The sequence below is a fragment of the Felis catus genome, chromosome C1, assembly GCF_018350175.1.
Source record: "Felis catus isolate Fca126 chromosome C1, F.catus_Fca126_mat1.0, whole genome shotgun sequence".
In the NCBI taxonomy this organism is placed as follows: domain Eukaryota; kingdom Metazoa; phylum Chordata; class Mammalia; order Carnivora; family Felidae; genus Felis; species Felis catus.
The window spans coordinates 53377851-53396847 of record NC_058375.1 but is presented as its reverse complement, the minus strand read 5'-3'; the positions used below and the strand labels follow the sequence as shown (position 1 = coordinate 53396847).

The window sequence follows — 18997 nt, the reverse complement described above, 5'->3', positions numbered from 1 at the left end:
TTTCAGTAGTTAACAGCTGTCGAGCGCCAGATTAAGAAAACATGACACTGCTCTTCACATTATCAACTATCTGTAAACAAATGACACGTTATGTTCCTCATTCAGCTGAATTACCTGAGAGAGATCTTAAATATTCAAAGATGCATTTTGCAACTTAAAGTTTTTATTGTTAAAATACCTCTATTTAAAATTGTAACTTTTCTATGTATCAGATGTGGCATACAGATTTTGCCAGCTGGGAAACCTTACAAGGCTTCTTGTAAAGAAAAAAAAAAACGATTATTTTTCTCCATGCCCTGGTTGTTTTGACCCAGGCAAAAGTGGGTCACCCCTCAATTTAAGCCTTGGTAAACTGGCCAAATTAAAAACTTAAAACCTGAAAGAGAGCCCTAACAACCATTTGCCTAAATTCCACTATGCTCTACAGAAGCACAGAACCCAAACAACTGAAATTGTATCTCCCTATTCTAATAGCTTTATGACATTTCTGTTAACTTATAAGTTAATTTTAAGGAATGAAGTAGCACCTTTGATGAAAACATTTTGTCTTCTAACCAGGAATATCAGTTACAAATTACTTACAGTAAGATAAGTTCATCAAAATTGATAGCATTAAACAGCTTTAGTAACCTATCTCCAGGCCACGTTCATTATCACTCTCTGGAATTAAATGAAAGTTTTGCACATATGAAATATTTCCTGGGGAGAGAATTGATAGCCTTAAGGAAACCCAGCCTTAGGTTTTTTTTTTTTTAATGTTTATTTTTGAGAAAGAGAGAGTATGAGTGGGGAAGGGGTACAGAGAGGGGGTTCAGGGGATCCAAAGTGGGCTCTGTGCTGACAGCAGAGAGCCCATTGTGGGGCTCGAACTCATCAACCACGAGATCATGACCTGGGCCAAAGTTGGGCATTTAACTCACTGAGCCACCCAGGCGCCCCAACCCAGGCTTCATATTAAACATGAATCACGTGGGGCGCCTGAGTGGCTCGGTCGGTTAAGCGTCCAACTTCGGCTCAGGTCATGATCTCACGGTCCGTGAGTTCGAGCCCCGCGTTGGGCTCTGTGCTGACAGCTCAGAGCCTGGAGCCTGTTTCAGATTCTGTGTCTCCCTCTCTCTCTGCTCCTCCCTTGTTCATGTTCTGTCTGTCTCTGTCTCAAAAATAAATAAACGTTAAAAAAAAAAAAACATTTTAAACATGAATCACATCACCTTCTAAACCCTTCTCAGACTTACTTTCATTAATTTTTTTTTTTTCCCTAAGAAAGGCCTTCACAGATTTCAAATTCTACTTTTTTGGAATAAAAAAGGAAACATTTTTGCTAATTTGCCTTTAAAATTTTAAGTGATTTGATATTATAAAGAGATTATCTGTAACACATATTAAGTTATGAGGCATAATAATGAAATAAGCATCCAGGAACTCACCACCAAACCTAAGAGAACATTAGCAACACTGTTCCACTGACTTTTGCATTCATTTGCTAGGCTCATCCCACCCTTCCCCTATGGCTGGAGTTGCTCACTTAGGTATGCATCTCCAAACAATATGCTGTTTTACTTGTTTCTGAGCTTTAGAGAAATGGTATTGTGATGCTTTTAGTTTTCTGTGCCTTGCTTTTGTGTGTGTGTGCTTTGCTTTTTTTTTTTTTAAGTAAGCTCCATGCCCAACTTGAGGTCCAAACTTACAACCCTGAGATCAAGAGTCAGACGCTCTACTGACTGAGCCAGCCAGGTGCCCTGTGTGCCTTGCTTTTTATACTCAATAATATGTTCCAAAAATTCACTCATGTTCCACCTGGCCATTCATTTATTCACTACTGTTTGATATTCCATTCTAGGACTATTTTTCTATCAATGAATATTTGCTTTCTAAGTTGTTGTTTTGCTACTTACATATTTTTAAAAAATTACTACCACGGCACCTGGGTGGCTCAGTCGGTTAAGTGTCCAACTTTGGCTCAGGACATGACCTCATGGTTCTTGAGTTCGAGCTTTGCATCAGGCTCTGTGCTGACAGCTCAGAGCCTGGAGCCTGCTTCAGATTCTGTGTCTCCCTCTCTCTTCCCCACTCATGCTCCCTCTCAAAAATAAACAGTAAAAAAAAATTAAATAATAAGAAAAAAACAGCAGATGTTGGTGAGGACGTGCAGAAAGATGATCTCTTTTGCACTGCTGGTGGGAGTGCAAACTGGTGCAGCCACTCTGGAAAACAGTATGGAGGTTTCTCAAAAGTTAAAAATAGAACTACCCTATGACCTAGCAGTTGCACTACTAGGTATATATCCAAGGGATACAGGTGTGCTGTTTTGAAGGGGCACATGTACCCCAATGTTTATAGCAGCACTATCGACAATGGCCAAAGTATGGAAAGAGCCCAAAATGTCCATCAACAGATGAATGGATAAAGATGTGGTATATATATACAATGGAGTATTATTTGGCAATCTAAAAGAATGAAATCTTGCCATTTGCAACAACATGGATGGATCTAGAGTGTATCATGCTAAGCGAAATACATCATTCGTATGACTTCACTCATATGTGGAATTTAAGATACAAAACAGATGAACATAAGGGAAGGGAAACAAAAATAAAATAAAAACAGGGAGGGGGACAAACCATAAGAGACTCTTAAATACAGAGAACAGAGCGTTGCTGGAGGTGCTGTGGGTGGGAGGGGGGATGCGCTAAATGTGTCAGGGGCATTAAGGAGGACACTTGTTGGGATGAACACTGGGTGTTATACATAGGGGAAGAATCACTGGAATCTACTCCTGAAATCATTATTGCACTATATGCTAACTTGGATGTAATTAAAAATAAAATAAATTAAAATAAAAGTAAATTACTACCACATTCTTATAAATTTTATATATTTCCTAGTGCTCGTGTACAAGTTTCTGAAGAAATGAAATTCCTGGGCTGCACATATGCAAATGATCATCTTTGTATGAAAGTGCCAATTTGTTTGCTGGAATGGCTGTACCAGTCTATATTCCATCAGGAGGATGTGAAAGTCCTGCTAATACATATCCCTACAATGCTTGGTGTTACCAGATACTTGTCAATTTCGTGGATATAATTGTACCTCACTGTGATCTTAACTTGTATTCCCTTGATTACTAAAGGTAGAGCTTGTGATAGTTACTTTTAGGTTGACTTGGCTATAGTATCCAGCTATCTAAACATTAATCTAAGTGCTGCTGTGAAGGATTTTATAGATGTGGTTGGTATCTACCATCAGTTTAAGTAAAGGAGACAACCTTACATAATGTGGGTGGGCCTCATCTAATCAGATGAAGGCCTTAACACCAAAAACTGAGGTTTCCTGGAGAAACAATCCTGCCTCAAGACTGTAGCATCAAAACATGCCTGACTTTCTAGCCTGTTGGTATGTGTGACAGATTATAGACTTGCCAGTTCCCTCAATCAATCAATCAATCAAGCTCTCTCTCTATATATATATATCTGCATATAGTATAAATACATTTTAACATGAATATTATATATGTATCTCTGAAGAACTTTAACTGACGTAGGCATCTTTTCATGTTTATTTGCCATTTATTTCTCTTTCTGGAAAACACTCATCTTGATTGCCATTTTTCTACTGTATTTGTCTTTTAACGACTTGTAGGAGTTTTTTTTTTTTAAACATATTCTGCATACTAATCCTTTGTTGGGAACTGTATTATAAATGTATTCCCCTGCTATGTGGTCTGTTATTTTATTTGTGAATTTTTCTGGTGAAGAGAAATGTATCATTTTAATCAAGCCAAATTTATTAATTCTTTCCTTTACCATTTGTATTTTTTGTACATTAAGAAGTCCTTTCCTGAGGCAGGTGGGTGGCTTGCACAGATAAGCCTCTGACTCTTGGCTTCAGCTCGGGTCATAATCTCACAGTTGGTGAGCTCAAGCCCCAGTTGAGGCGAGCATGAGCCCCTGCATAGGGTGAGCATGAGCCCTGCTTTGGGTGAGCCCCACTTCTCTCCCTCTCTCTGCCCCTTGCTCACCTGCACCCCCCACCCTCAAAAAAAAAAAAAAAAAGAAGAAGTCCTTTCCTACCCAAGTCCTAAAGACATTTTGTGTTCCAACGATTTTTAAATTTCCCTGTTGCTTATCAGTTTTCAGTCTGTTAGCCATATTATGCTAGCTACAATTTCCAGTACAATCTGGAATGGAAGTGATGCTGACACTGCTCCTAATCTCAGAGGGAAAGTTCTCAGTAGTTCACCATTGAATATGATGGCTTTGGGTTTTCTAGATAATCTTCAAGTTTGAGTTCTCCTCTATTCCTGATTCCTATGAATTTTTATTAGGAATGGGTGTTAAATTTTATCAAATGCTTTTTTTGCATCACTCGTGATGCCTTAAGTTCCATCTTCGTGCCAATGATCTCTAAATTCTTATTTCCACTTTCAAACCTCTCTCTTAGGCTCCAAACCTAGATATGCTATTGCTTGCTTGGAACTGCATTTGCATGTTCCACATCAGGTAATAATTTTTTTTGGCCCAATGGAGGGTCTATCATATATTATCTTTCATGATACTGCCTGAGTAAATGTGGTATTAATTTTAACTTTGGTAAAATTTTAGCAACTGTAAATGGAGCTATTATGTTGGGAAGTTCATTTGAATACACACTTTTTGCCAGGGGAACATTCTGACTTTGTCTAAAAAAATTAATACACTTTTAGCTTTTCTTATTATCAAAATAGTAATAATAATGATAATTTACGGAGTGCTCACTGTATCCCAGGCAATTTATAGATATTATCTCATTTAATCCTACTTAACCCAGATTAGCTAGATTTTAAAGCTGGATTTTATTATCCAGATTTTAAAGATGAGGCCATTGAGGCCTAGAAAAGTATAGTGACTTACAGTATAGACACTATGCGATTGATCTAGGATTCAAACCCAGAATAACAGACTCTAGAGCAAACACCGTGAACTACTAAACTATATTGTATCTTAAGTATCAGCACTACAAAAATAGTCTAAGAAATATACATTCCCATCACATTTCTAAAACTTACTGCATCACTGACCTCCTAACCTTAGAATGAGGATTAGGCCAAGAACAAAGTTTGAAAGATAAAAACAAAAACAACATAGTGTTACTTTTTGACAGCTAGAAATAAGATTGCATCACTACCTTGGGTTAATTATTTCAATGGATCCTCATTTCCCTTAAAGTAAAATCCAAACTCCCTAATATGGCTTATAAATGTTTCATCATCTGGTCCTCATGTAGCCTTTCTCTAGTGCTTGTACACATTTAGGGGAGGGAAGTGGATGCACACAGCAGACAGCAAGCTCTCTGGGGTCTTTTCTTCTGAGGATCCTTCTCCTGCTGGATCAGGGCCCCACCCTTACAGCCTTGTTTAACCTTAATTACTTCCACAGAAGCCCCATCTCCAAATATAGCCACACGGTGAGGGGAGGGGGGCTAGGTCTTCAACATATGAATTTGGAGGAACACACACAGTCAGTCCATAACAGGTGCCTTCATGAAATGGCTGGTTCCAGGGCTGAAGCACAGAAAGTGCAAAATAAGCTGCAACATCTTATGTTGAAAACAAAGGAAATGCTTGGCAAAGGATAGGGACATGTACAAGGACCTCAGACCCTTCCCATAAGTGTGTGCTGGAATTAGTGACTTGTTTCCAAGAAATCGTGAATGGGAAAGATTGTGTCTTTATAGGAATGACACAGAAGACATCACCTTATGCAAATGATCAAGGTTAACATCACTGGTAGTAAGTCACGTTCTCCCTGAAATGATGTTATCAGAAGTACACCTCACCTCTATGGAATTCTTACCAAAATTCCATAACCCTAATCTCTCATGAGAAAAACATCATACAAACCAACGTGGAGGGGCATTCTAAAAGATATCTAACCAAAGCTGTCAAGGTCATAAAAAGCAAGGAAGAGAAACTGATGCAGAATGGAGACCAATGGGACATAGTGACTGAGTGCAATGTGGGCCCCTGAATTGGATCTTGGAACAGAAAGACGACATAAGTGAAAAAACTAATGAAATCCAAAGATTGAAGTTCTGTTAATAATAATGTACCAATGTTAATGTCTTAGTCCTCACTAACGTACCTTGAGTATATAAGATGTAACATGAATGGAAACTGGGATACATGGGAACTCTATCTCATATCTTTGCAATTTTTTCTGTAAACCTAAAATTATTGCAAAATAAAAGACTGAAGAAGAGGACATAGGAGCCAGCTTGAAGAAGCTCCCACTGCTCAAATCTAAAACAATTTAAGCATGAAAATAAGTAATTATATTAATGAAGTATAACCCATCGAGCAACATAGAACCCATGAGCCTATTTTTAATATAAATAAGTAAATTGAACACTTGAAAGGGAATAGAATATTTACACAGTCTTAATTAAAGTATCCTCCTTTAAAATCCTTATTGATTACAAAGGGAAATCTCTGCATGGAGAAGATACCACTTTAATAAAAGTCAAAATGATCAAAGTTAATTTTACCAACAATGAGCCAAAATCTAAAATGTGTACCACCCTGTCCTGCCAAGGATACCTCACTTGAATCTAATCATGAAGAAATATCAGACAACTTCAAGTTGAAGGACATTCTACAAAATAACTGACCCATCTCATCTTCAAAAGGGTCAAGGTCATAAAAGCCAAGCAAAGACTAAGGACTTATTCCAGGCTAAAAAAGACTAAAAAGACACAACTAAGTGCAATACATAATTCTGAACTGGATCCTTCCACGATGAAAGACATTAGTGGGATAACTAGCAGTTATCCTAGTGATTTGAGGATTAGGGGGCAGTTATTTTTACTTTCATAGTAGTGATGTAGTTATGTCAGAAAATGTCCAAATTTGTAGGAAATACACAATGAAGGACTCAGGGTGGTAAACATCATGGCGGTACTCACTCTCAAACAGTTCAGGGAGAAAAGTTCTTTGTATTGTACTTTTCTGTATGTTTGAGATTTCAAAACTTTCCAGATTCACATGTTCTTGTTTCTTGCCATTACCTATACTCTAGATAAGGCTGTAAAAAGCCCACAGGATATAAAGTCAGGGAAATGGAGACGAATCTGCACTCAAAAGCAAGCAGTTAAACTTGTGGGTAACAGAAGATCCAAAGTCCAGAAAATAAAAGCTGGGAGCTAAGAGAAGAAAATTACAGTAGTGGGTTGAGGAAAGATATAAAGCCCAACTGGCTGGGCAAAAGGGGTGGGATGAAGTAGGTCAAGATGACAGGAAGAGAGGCAAAGTATACGCATACAAATACAGGCTTGAACAAATTCAATGAGTTGTAATGCTCTTTTGGCATTCCTGTGGTAACAAACAGTTAACAGAAAGCTTCAAACACAAGGAAAATGCATGAGTACAGGGGAGTGATAAGTTCACAAACCTAACTATAACGATAGTAAAAATAAGCACAGATTAGGCACTAAATGCATAAAAAACAAGTTTAAGAGCCCACAATGAGCTAGGGACTCAGAAAACTAAAAAAAGAGAGAAACTTCTTTCTTATCAAATACTTATTGTGAAGAACACTGAACAGCACAATGGGCAACTGTCTTCCCATGTTTTAAAGAGAAATATTCTTGGGGCGCCTGGGTGGCTCAGTCAGTTAAGCATCCGACTTCAGCTCAGGTCATGATCTCACGGTTTGTGGGTTGGAGCCCCACACTGGGCTCTGTGCTGACAGCCCAGAGCTGGAGCCTGCTTCGGACTATTCTGTGTCTCCCTCTGTCTCTGCCCCACCCCTGCTCACGCTCTCTCTCTCAAAAATTAATAAACATTTAAAAAATGTTTTAAATTTTTAAAAATAATAAAGAGAAACATTCTTCATATCAGTCTCTGACATTTAGTACATGTTAAGGAGAAAATAATACACTGCAATTCCTTGTAAACCTCCGTGCCAGGCATAGTGCCTCAAGTGTCCATTGGTACTGCTGGGGAGGCTGGAGAAGAATGAGCTTTTACAACAAACATGAAGTGACTCAGTTCACTTTTTTAAGAAAGAAAATTAAGGAGCTTGATTTATACTCTTGCCCAGATGGAGGATCTGGCATAAACATGGCCCACAACAGATTCGGATGAAAACTCTTTGAGCTCTGGATCTGCTCAAATGGTCCATACTCACGTGAAGTCCCAAAAATATGACCAAATTATATTAGCCTGGAAAGGCACTTCTCAACCTGGGTCTATAATTCCCCAGTGAGATCAGGCGTAAGTTACAAGAGATCCATAATCTCTTGAAATTACATGCAAATTTCTACGTGTCTAGGAATATTAAGCACTTTCCTGGAGAGAGCGTTTATGGCTTTCAACCTACTCATAAGCCATAAACAGTTGACTGACTGAATTATAAATAAATGAGTAACATCACTGCCAAAAAAGCCAGCACAATCTTACAATGCAAAATTTCTTCGTTGTGCAAATCAGTCATGAATACTTGAGTATGTCAGACATATTAATAGAAGTCTAAAATTTTAAAACAAAGTAGGCGGGTAATCCTGTTTTAAATTTCCCTTGGAACAATGTGTCAGGCTCTAGGTGAAATATTTGTGACACAAAGGTAAATATTACATAATTCCTGTCCTTTGGAGGCCACGCTACAGTGTGTGTGGAGAAGAATTGTAAGTATAATACAGTGTAGGATAAGAATATGAGCTTTGGAACCAAACAGACATTAGTCTTTTTACCTTACCACTAATTAGTGGAATGACTTTTGGCAAACTGCTTAACATCAATTTTGCATCTGTTTCCCTATCAATAAAATGGAAATGAGAAATTCTGATTTTTTTTTAATTAAAAAAAAATTTTTTTTAATGTTTATTTATTTTTGAGACAGAGAGAGACACAAGCATGAGCAGGGAAGGGGCAGAGAGAGAGGGAGACACAGAATGTGAAGCAGGCTCCAGGCTCTGAGCTGTCAGCACAGAGCCCGATGCGGGGCTCGAACTCACGAACTGTGAGATCATGACCTGAGCTGAAGTCGGATGCTTAACCGACTGAGCCACCCAGGTGCCCCGAGAAATTCTGATTTTACAGTCTTGAAATGAGGGGTAAGTATCATGTAAACAAAATAACAACATACAGTGTCTGGCAATAGTAAGCACCCAATGAACAAAATTTTTTATTGTTGCTACAGATAGCTAAAGGAGAGAGAAATTTGTTCTTGCAGAGGGATTACTGGAAGATCTCAATTAGACAACCATACTCAATTTTGGGTGCCACATTTTAAGATACACAATAACAAAGTAGTAGTGGTGTGCATTCAGGGAAAAAGAATTAAGTCTGTGAGGAAATTTGGACTCATATCCGAAAAACTAGTGGTTTGAAGGAATTGAAGTTGTAAGTTAAAAAACAATATGACAAATTCTCTATTATGGGAGGGGAAAAGTTGGATCAAGAAATCAAAATTTCAGGGAAATTAATTTTACATATTCAGTATAAATAAGACACTAAAGCTGTCTGAAGGTAAAGTAGGATACTTTACTAAGCAGTGATGTCTTTGAAAGTAAAGGTGTTAAAAGTTCACGGGTTGAGAACTTTAAATTGGATTTATTTATGCAGTAAGCAAAAGAGTTAGATAAAATATCTTCTACCATCCCTTCCAATACTGAGATTTTACTTTGTTTTGTTTTTTTTTTTTTACTTCTATATTAATTAGCATACTATTGGTTGGTAGTAACGTAAGACCCAACTTGAAATCCATGAAATAAAAGGAATGTAGTGGCTTGCATATGTATGAAATCCAGAACTAAGTTTCAGATATAGCTTGACCAGGGCTCCAGCTCAGCTTTTCTCTCACTCTCTTTTTCCTCCACCTCAGTCCAATCCCCCTTTGGATGTCTGCTCTGTCCTCAGATAGCCAGCAGCAATCAGGGCAATGTGCCTCTGCATTCGTATCCAGTAGGAAGAAAGAGAACTCCTTACCTTAACAAGCAAACAAAAGTCCTAAGCTTCCTGTTATATTGAGTTGAAGCAATCACTACAGTCAAGGAACGATGATATACTGACTGACTTAGGGGGCCCATGCTTTAATTCTCATGCCAAAAGGGAAGAACACTGCTTATTGGTTTATGTCACCCAAACCAATGGGGTGACTTCTATCAAATGGACTCAAGTCATATAATGGCTAAATAATGAGGGAGGGAAAGAGCCTCAAAGGAAAATCTGGGTTCTATGAGGAAAGATGAGAGAAAGAAAGGAAACTGGGTAGGCAACAGCATCAGGTTCTGAGCAAGAAATATCACATACTCAAAAACTAAGTAATTGAAGAGAATTTTTTTTAATGTTTTCATTTTTGAGAGAGTGCGAGCGAGCGCGTGCGAGTGGGGGCAGGGGGGGTGGGCAGAGAGAGAGAGGGAGACACAGAATCTGAAGCAGGCTCCAAGCTCTAAGCTTGTCAGCACAGAGCCCCCCCCCCCCCCACCGTGGGGCTCAAACCCACAAACCGTGATATCATGACCTGAGCTGAAGTTGAATGCTCAACCAATTGAGTCACCCAGTCACCTCAAAGAAAATTTTTTAAAGACACTATCTACAAAGGCTTAAAAATAAAAAAAACTATGGTTAACAACAGTCTCCCATAACCCCTGGCAGAGGGATTATGATTACAACAACCCAAAGAGCTTAGTTGCATGGTGTGCCACTGGAAAGGAACTGTGACCTTTGAAAGAGGAAACAGCCAACCCAAGGTATCCTGGTAGAAAGGGAGCTGGGTGAATAAATGTTCCAACCTAGCTCTCTTTCACCCTTTAATCTCCCACTGGTGGCTCTGGCCAAATGGAACCAGAAATTAGAGGATGAGAGAGCCTGGTTAGTGCAATCTACAGTAAGATAAGCCGCCCAGGACACAGCACAGGTGAGAAGGATGGAGACAGATCTGGAAGAACAAATGAACGATACTCAGCACAGCGACCAAGGACAATCATCTGCAGATAATCATAAGCCAAAATATACAGACAAGCATTCCAGGTGGTCTGAATTTCCCACTTCTCATTTATTACCCCTCTCAATACACATCATCCTCTTAGACAAGGCAACTGCCTCCCCAGGCAAACAAAATACAGCGCCAAGGTTTCAGACAAGCAATCATAGAACATTTAAATTTAGAATTTTGTTTTCTCTATTTGCATTTTAACCTTCCTTTATTTGTCTTGTTTCAGCTGGTCTAGGTAGAGCTAAGCATAAAACTTTCTGCCCACAGTTAAGAAATGGGTTCTGAAAGCTCCTAAGGACTGCTGGCTACAAAGTAGGGAAGATAAATCCACACAGAAGTAGGAAGAGACAAAATTCAGGGGGCCAGAGGGACCCCTTTTCAGCAACAGCCTTCCATCAGAGATGATCTCATTTAATGCTTCCCTGATGTTCGTGATCTTGTTTGTTTAAAGAGCAACTGCCATAAGTACAGCTTTCTTGAGCGTGGCCATAAGGCACAAGTGTACCCGTCAATGACTTGAAGCTGGAAGAGGCTGTTGGTGCACAAAGCAGTTTAGATGTTACTGTACTATTTAGAATCAGCTTAAACTTCAGAAGCATCAGAAACCTCAAATAGCTGTTAAGGTGCTAACCGACAACACTAAACACCATCTGCCATGTTATTCTATGGGAAAACAGGTTACAAGTCCAAAAAATAATTTATAAACATAAGCTGGTCATTAATTAGGAAATGGCCTATAAATCACCTGAGATTTCTTTAGACTGCTTGTTAACATCCAGCATCGTGACACTGACCACAAAGGACTCCTCTTCTTGAATATGTTTTCAGAGCAGAGAACAAGCATTGCTGAAACACTCTGCAAGAAATCCTGCCAAGACAGAAACTTACTGAGCCAGGGGCAACCCAGAAGTCTCGAAGATGTCCCTCTAGCAGCTTTCAGTGTCCTTGTTACATTGGGAATAATAAAGCATACAGAAAAGAACGCATCATGCAATTCTGATTAACTACACTAGGAAACAGGTAACTTTTAAGTTGTGTAAACTACACTAAGTAACTACACTAAGAATAACAACTTATCAAGAATGCAAAATGGTATTCTCAATAAGAAAAAGAATATTTTCAAAATGTAAAAATATCCCAGTATCATTAGGAAAAAGTGAGTAATTGCGCTCTTGTGAAAAGAGACAGTAATTACTGATTATTAGAGAAAACAAATAATGTATATTTTTAAATCTCACAGTTAGGGGTGCCTGTGAGACTCACTTGGTTAAGTGTCCAACTTCAGCTCAGGTCAAGATCTCATGATTCGTGGGTTTGAGCCCCACGTCAGGCTCTGTGCTGACAGCTCAGAGCCTGGAGCCTGCTTCTGATTCTGTGTCTCCCTCTCTCTGCCCCTCCCCTGCTCTCTGCCTCTCTCAAAAATAAATAAACACTAAAAAAATTATTTAAAAAAATCTCACAATTGGGGCGCCTGGGTGGCTCAGTCAGTTAAGCGTCCGACTTCGGCTCAGGTCATGATCTCACAGTTAGTGAGTTCGAGCCCCACGTCGGGCTCTGTGCTGACAGCTCAGAGCCTGGAGCCTCCTTCACATTCTGTGTCTCCCTCTCTCTCTGCCCCTTCCCTGCTCATGCTGTGTCTCTGTCTCAAAAATAAACAAACATTAAAAAAAATTTTTTTTTAAAATCTCACAATTAATGAACACAAAATATGTGAGAAAATGCTATAGGTTTCTGACAAATACAAAAGAAACACAGGAATAAGTAGCTTTTAAGAAGAAAATTAACTGGAACTTTCTACCTTTGGTGGTTTGTTATTCTAAAAAGTGCTTAGTTGATAATACTATGCTTTGAAATGGACCTCGGTGAATTAACCATCAAGCTTCTCATTAACTATTATAATAGAGTACTTCAAAATGAAAGTTAATAATGCCCAGAGTGAGAATACAACGTTTTCAATACAACGTTTTGTTTCTATTACTAACTTTGGCTGTTAGCCCTAAGCCCTTCACATTTTCTCTTAATTACACAATAAAGTCTCTTCCAGATTCTAACTTCTAAACAAAAACAAAACACATGTACACATACATAACATTTAGGAGAAAACTGAGTGAATTCAAACAGCATAGAGAATAAATGCCACTGTCTTCTCCATTTTGAAACCCCAGTAACAATTCTTTTGAAACAGAACCAGGTTAACCAACAAATGTAAACAATCTATAGAAAGTGCAACGAAAACACATATTAGACCATTACCTTAAAATAAAATTCTAAGTTCATAGTTGCAAAAGACTATCCACAGACACACATTCACAACGGCTATTCTGAATAAGAACCAGCATTTAACATTGTTTATTATTCACTATAATTATTGGAAATGTTATTTGTTATAAAATAATCACTAAAGTTACATTCCAAAACACAAACATTCAAAGACATTTCTATAAATATTCAAATCACAATGTTCTGAAACACTTCGGCATGTAGGTAGGTTGATAAGGCTACAGCAGAATCCAAGGCATGACTAATAAGAAAGGAGACTGCAAATGTAGGCAGGGGCCAAGTTACAAAAACCCTAGAATCTTATATTTCTATCCTATTATGTCATGCCTTTCAACACAAGGTCTGAGTACTCTATGGTAATAAAGGAGCACAGAAAAACACAGGATGGGGCACCTGGATGGCTCAGTTGGTTAAGTGTCCGACTTGAGCTCAGGTCAAGATCTCATGATTTGTGGGTGTGACCCCCCATCAGGCTCTGTGCTGATAGCTCAGAGCCTGGAACCTGCTTCTGATTCTGTGTCTCCCTCTCTCTCTGCCTCTTCCTTGCTTCTCTCTCTCTCAAAAATGAATAAACATTAAAAAAAAATCATAGGATAAATATGTGCATCTTCCATGTAAGTTTACGAGAAAAAGTTGGAAGGCAGTGAAACAAGTTTAAGTCATTGTTTTTACATTAAATCCAAGTTTACTAGAACATAAAATTAACACGAATTTTTCAGTCACAACATGAAGTTTCAAGGCAATTTCACTCTTGGAATAAGCTAATTGAGCTTCACTATTCCTTACGATTTGAGGAAAAGAGACAAGTTGAGGGACATTTGAGGAAGATTTTGAGAATGTAGAGCTAAACTTTTCCTTCTCTTTTTTTCCCTCTTTTTCTCTTTTGAGAATGCAGAGCTAAACTTTTCCTTTCTTCTCTTTTTTCTCTTTTTCTTTTTGTAGTAGAGTGACATTCTTGGATTTGTGCTTTGAGGAGTTCTCTCAAGGGAAGCAATAAGCAGGATGGGCTAAAACATAAGACACAGGACAATAATGAGGGTAGATGACAAACAGAAAAGTTGTAATAAGTCTAGGCAAGAGATGACAAAGGACATGAGCCAGAGCTGAGACTACGAAAACACAGAGGGCTAAGAGGATTCGAGAAAACATAGGAGACCAACCAGACAGCACCTGACTGCACTGTAACTATTCAATGAGACAGCTTCTGAGAACTGTTTTTACCTAAAATTAAAATTTGAGTAAGATGTATGAAAATCAAGTTTAATAAAGAAAACACCCTTGCTTTAAAAATGTTCAAAGAGTATTACTAGGCTCCTACTAATCAGTTAGCAATGTAACTTTTCTAGAGACATAACTATACAGCTTGAGAACTAGAGTGAGGAATGGCCTTGATCTTTAATGTAATATTCTAGAATAAATGAATGAATGAACCTAGAGAGTCTTCTAGAAAAGAACAAGAATTTGAGCATTCAAAATATCTTATTACTTAGTAACTGAACAAAAAATAGTAACCTTTTCCTAAACCATATTAGTTGTTTCATAAGGAGTAAATTGGTAGTTTAGCCAAGCAATAAAATGCTAAAAGGCACAACAGAAAATTAAAGTTAAATCCTCATTTTTAAGTTGACAGTAAGCTGCAGCCACTGAGAAAGACATTAGAATTAGACATTAGAATTTTTAAGGGAAATAAAAGATAAAATATAAAAAAATCCTTGCAGAATATATTCATAAAATTACAATTTAAGAGTAGATTAAGTGTATGTTAATTTTATTCAACCAATTAAAATAGCTATTCTCAATCTAATTAATCTAAAGACTTTCAACTGCTTTTAAAAATTAGCATTCCTGGGGCACCTGGGTGGCGCAGTCGGTTAAGCTTCCGACTTCAGCCAGGTCACGATCTCGCGGTCCGTGAGTTCGAGCCCCGCGTCAGGCTCTGGGCTGATGGCTCGGAGCTTGGAGCCTGTTTCTGTGTTTCGGATTCTGTGTCTCCCTCTCTCTCTGCCCCTCCCCCGTTCATGCTCTGTCTCTCTCTGTCCCAAAAATAAATAAACGTTGAAAAAAAAAAAGAAAATTGTTAAAAAAAAAATTAGCATTCTTTGGTCTACTGTACTTAATTAACACAGACCACTGACAGTTATGATTGTGATCAGAAAACCAGCAGAAATACAAGTACAGAAGATGACAGAAAAAAAAAAACACTACTCAAATGTACACTGACATGTTTAGATTTTAAAACTACATATCAGAAATATTAAAAACATTTTATAATATAAATCAGAATAGAAAAAAAATGCTAGAACAAGTCTGGAAATTAATCTCTAGTTCCTAACAACTTTTGTTTTTAGATGAAACTCTTCAATTCTCAAAAAATGTGGCATAAGTATTTAACGTAAAACTTTACGTTACTTGACAGCAAGTATCTTAACTCATCTAGACTTACTCCAATTTTATTCAATAGTTTATACTTGCTACTTTACAGAAAATTCCAAAATTTAGGCAAAAGTCATAACAGAGAAAGAATACCTCAAAAATACAAATCAGTATAATTCTCAAAAAACCTCCATTCATCACTAATACCAATTAAAACTGTTCCCATGTTTGGACCCTTTTATTTATTTATTTTCATGGCTCTTAATAAGGGAAATGAGAGATACCAAAAGAAAAACAAGAATAGAGCAAACTGTCCAAACTTTTGTGTCTAAATATTTTTAGAATTCAAGGGAATGTGGTAACAAAAGAAAATTAAGACACTTCTCCATCTCCCTTTTCCTAGATTACACACAGAGCTGCTATTCCTTCAACTTTTTTTTAATGCCACCTGCTTCTTCCAGGCCTCCCTCTTACTGAGCCCCTGGCTGTCTTCTATTTGCATGGGTGGGGGAAATTTGCTTCTATGAAATCAGCCTATTGCAGGTGTTCTTACAGGTAGCATCACAAAATCTCACCTGACATATGGGAAGTGGACAATGATGGAAAGAGCTGAAGGAGGGATGAGCTATATCATATTGACAGAGTCTTTTTACAGTGCGTTTTGAAACAAAATGGCCCCTCATGCATACGGATTATAAGGTTATATGCTCTCATTTATTGTGAATGGCTATGTAAGGCCTATTTACAAAATAGTGAGGCACTGCTCTCATTATTTTATGGGTCTTACTGCAATCATCAATCGCCAGCCCACTTACAATTCCCGGTATCCCCTTATAGAAGGAACTACATAAATCTACCCAAATCTGCCACCACCAGGACAGCCTACCCTCCTCCATCCACACGAAATATATTAATTCAAGCTATATATGAAATATACACAAACATCTAGACAATTAAGAAACACTGAAGAATCAGACGTGGCTTTTTTTTTTTTTTGGTAAAACAAAAATACATATGTATACATAGACGTAGGGAAAGGGAGAAGAATAGTACCTTACATTAACAATGGCTGTCTTTAAATATCAGAAATACGTAAATTTTTCCTTGCCACTGGTGACAACATGGATGGACCTGCAGGGTATTATTATGTTAAGTCAAATAAGTCAGACTGAGAAAGACAAATGCCATGTGATTTCACTTATATGTGGTATCTAAAAAACAAAAGAACAAAACAGAAACAGACTCATAGACACACAGAACTTGGTGGTTGCCAGAAGGAACAAGGCGGGGGGGGGGGGGGGGGGGGGGGGGGGGGATGGGTGAAACAGGTGAAGGAGATTAAGAGGTACAAACTTCCCGTTAGAAGTACCTCATGGGCAGGAGAAGAACTGTATCGGGAAACCAGTCCATAACACTGTAATAACTTTGTATGGTGACAGATGGTAACACTGTAGTGAGCAATACCTACTGTACAGAAATGTCCAATCACTATGTTGTACACCTGAAACTAATATAACCATTGTGTTAACCATAGTTCAATTAAAGAGAAAAGGCACAGGTGATTTCTATTTCCCCTCTTTGCGCTTTTCTGTATTTTTTCCCTTTTCTACAATGAGCATGTAGACTTTGGCAATAAGGGGGGGGGGAGGGGGTAAAAAGATGCAGTTTCTGATCTTAAAGCAACAGTTAATCTGGATCAAAGACACAAAGTAGCCTATCTTTAAGCCTCTTCAGAGTCACTGAGTAACAAATCCTCCAGTACTTGGAATGACAGAAGGTGGCCGCAAGGTTCCCCAAAGCGCAGCGATAACCTCTCCATTCCGGGGCCTTGGTAAACCGGGGGGGGGTGGGGGGGGTGGGGGGGGCGGGGGCAGAGTTCTTTCATACAAACTTGGGCAAGTGCTTCTGCAACAGCAAAACTCACTTTCAGCTCTCCCGTGACCCCGCCCCCCACGGCACACCCAAGGCCGGGTCTGCCCCTCCCAAGGTGGCCCCGAAAACTTAGCCCCCCAAAACTGTGCTCCTCGGCTCATTTCCACTCTCCTTCACTTCCTTTCGCCTACTCTTTCCCCGACTTCTCTCCTCCCACACTCACCCAAGGGCCACAGGGGAAGGAAAGAACGGGGCGGACTGAGGGCAGCCGCCCCCGATTCCCGTGACCTTGGACCAGCCGATTCGCCTCTCGGAGCCTCAGTTTCCTAATGTGCCACCCGGCCCGGGGGCCGCAGCTCGGAAGCCTGGGGGCTTTGCAAAATCCACAGACAGTTCTAACTCTGCAGCGACGCCCTCCTTCCCTCCACCGTTCGGGCGCCGGGCACCAGCTCCGACACCCCCGCGCAGCTTCCCTCGGAAGCCCTGCCCCGATGTCCCCGGGACGGGCCGCCTCAATGTCCTATTCTCGTACCTGGCAGCTGCTGTCCTGGGGCAGGTTTTTCACCAGGATTTTCCTGCGGTTGCTCAGCTCCCGGCGCATCCGCTGCAGCCGCGCAGCGACCTCCTCGGGGTGCAGCGCGCTGGGCGCGGGGCCCCGGGCAGGGTCCTCGCTGGCGCCGGCGGAGGGCCCCGGCCCCGACCCCGACCCCGCCGCGCCGCCCAGGCCCGCGCCCCCCTCGCCGCTGCCGCCTCCCGCCGCCGCCATCTTCCCGGGCGCCCCGCGGCTGCGGGCTCCTCCGGAGGCTCGAGGGGAAGCGGAGAGAGAAAGCGGGAGGAGGCCCGGGCGGGGGCGAGGCGGGCAGAGGCCGCAGAGTGGGCCCGGCCGCGAGGGGGAGGGAGGCGGCGCCGCAGCCAGCAGCCGGCGGGCGGGAGAGGAAACCTGAGCGCCGAGGAGGAGCCCGAGAACCACCTCGCGGGAACCTCCCCCTCGGCCCCCAGCCCCCGCGCACGGGCGGCGCCCATCCCTCTAGCCCGCCCGCCCGCCCTGCGCGCGGGTGGGGGCCCGGGCGCCGCCACCCGGACACCTGTGCGGCCGCGAGTGGGCGGGCGAGCTCCCCTCCTCGCGAGGCCGTAGTGAACGCCCGGGCTAGGGCTCTGGGGATGCGGCCCCTTAGCGGCAGCTTCCCCGGGTGGCGGCTCGAACCCTGCGCGGCCCCTCCACGTGACGCCCAGCTGCCCCGGGCTCTCCTCGAAACTCCCGCGCTGGGGCGGCTCGGGGGCTGCAGACGCCGGTTCGGGCTCCCCAAACCCGGGGAGGTGCCCTGCAGGCTCCCGGACCTTAACCTTTTGTGCTCAAGATGTGCATATGTGGCAAAGAAGTTTGAGTTTACGATGAAAAATAAAATTTGAGAGTTTCTAGGTAGTACAAAGATATTCTGGAGGAAATGTTATGTATTTGGAAAAATCGGATAGCAAAGTATTTTGCTAGCTGTGCACGAGAA

The 18997-nt window shown here is 40.6% G+C and overlaps 1 protein-coding gene across 2 annotated transcripts in view; it reads right to left on the bottom strand.

The window, feature by feature from the left end:
* RAVER2 (ribonucleoprotein, PTB binding 2) overlaps window positions 1-18515 on the bottom strand; it is a 92140-nt gene extending 73625 nt beyond the window's left edge. The window contains exon 1 of one of the 2 annotated variants that reach the window (XM_023258780.2): window positions 18028-18515. In XM_023258780.2, the coding sequence (XP_023114548.2) occupies window positions 18028-18261 (234 nt within the window). In that variant the 5' untranslated portion in view covers window positions 18262-18515. The remainder of the gene's footprint in view (window positions 1-18027) is intronic. The other variant, XM_023258781.2, reaches the window with a different exon arrangement.
* Between the last annotated feature and the right edge of the window lie 482 nt (window positions 18516-18997).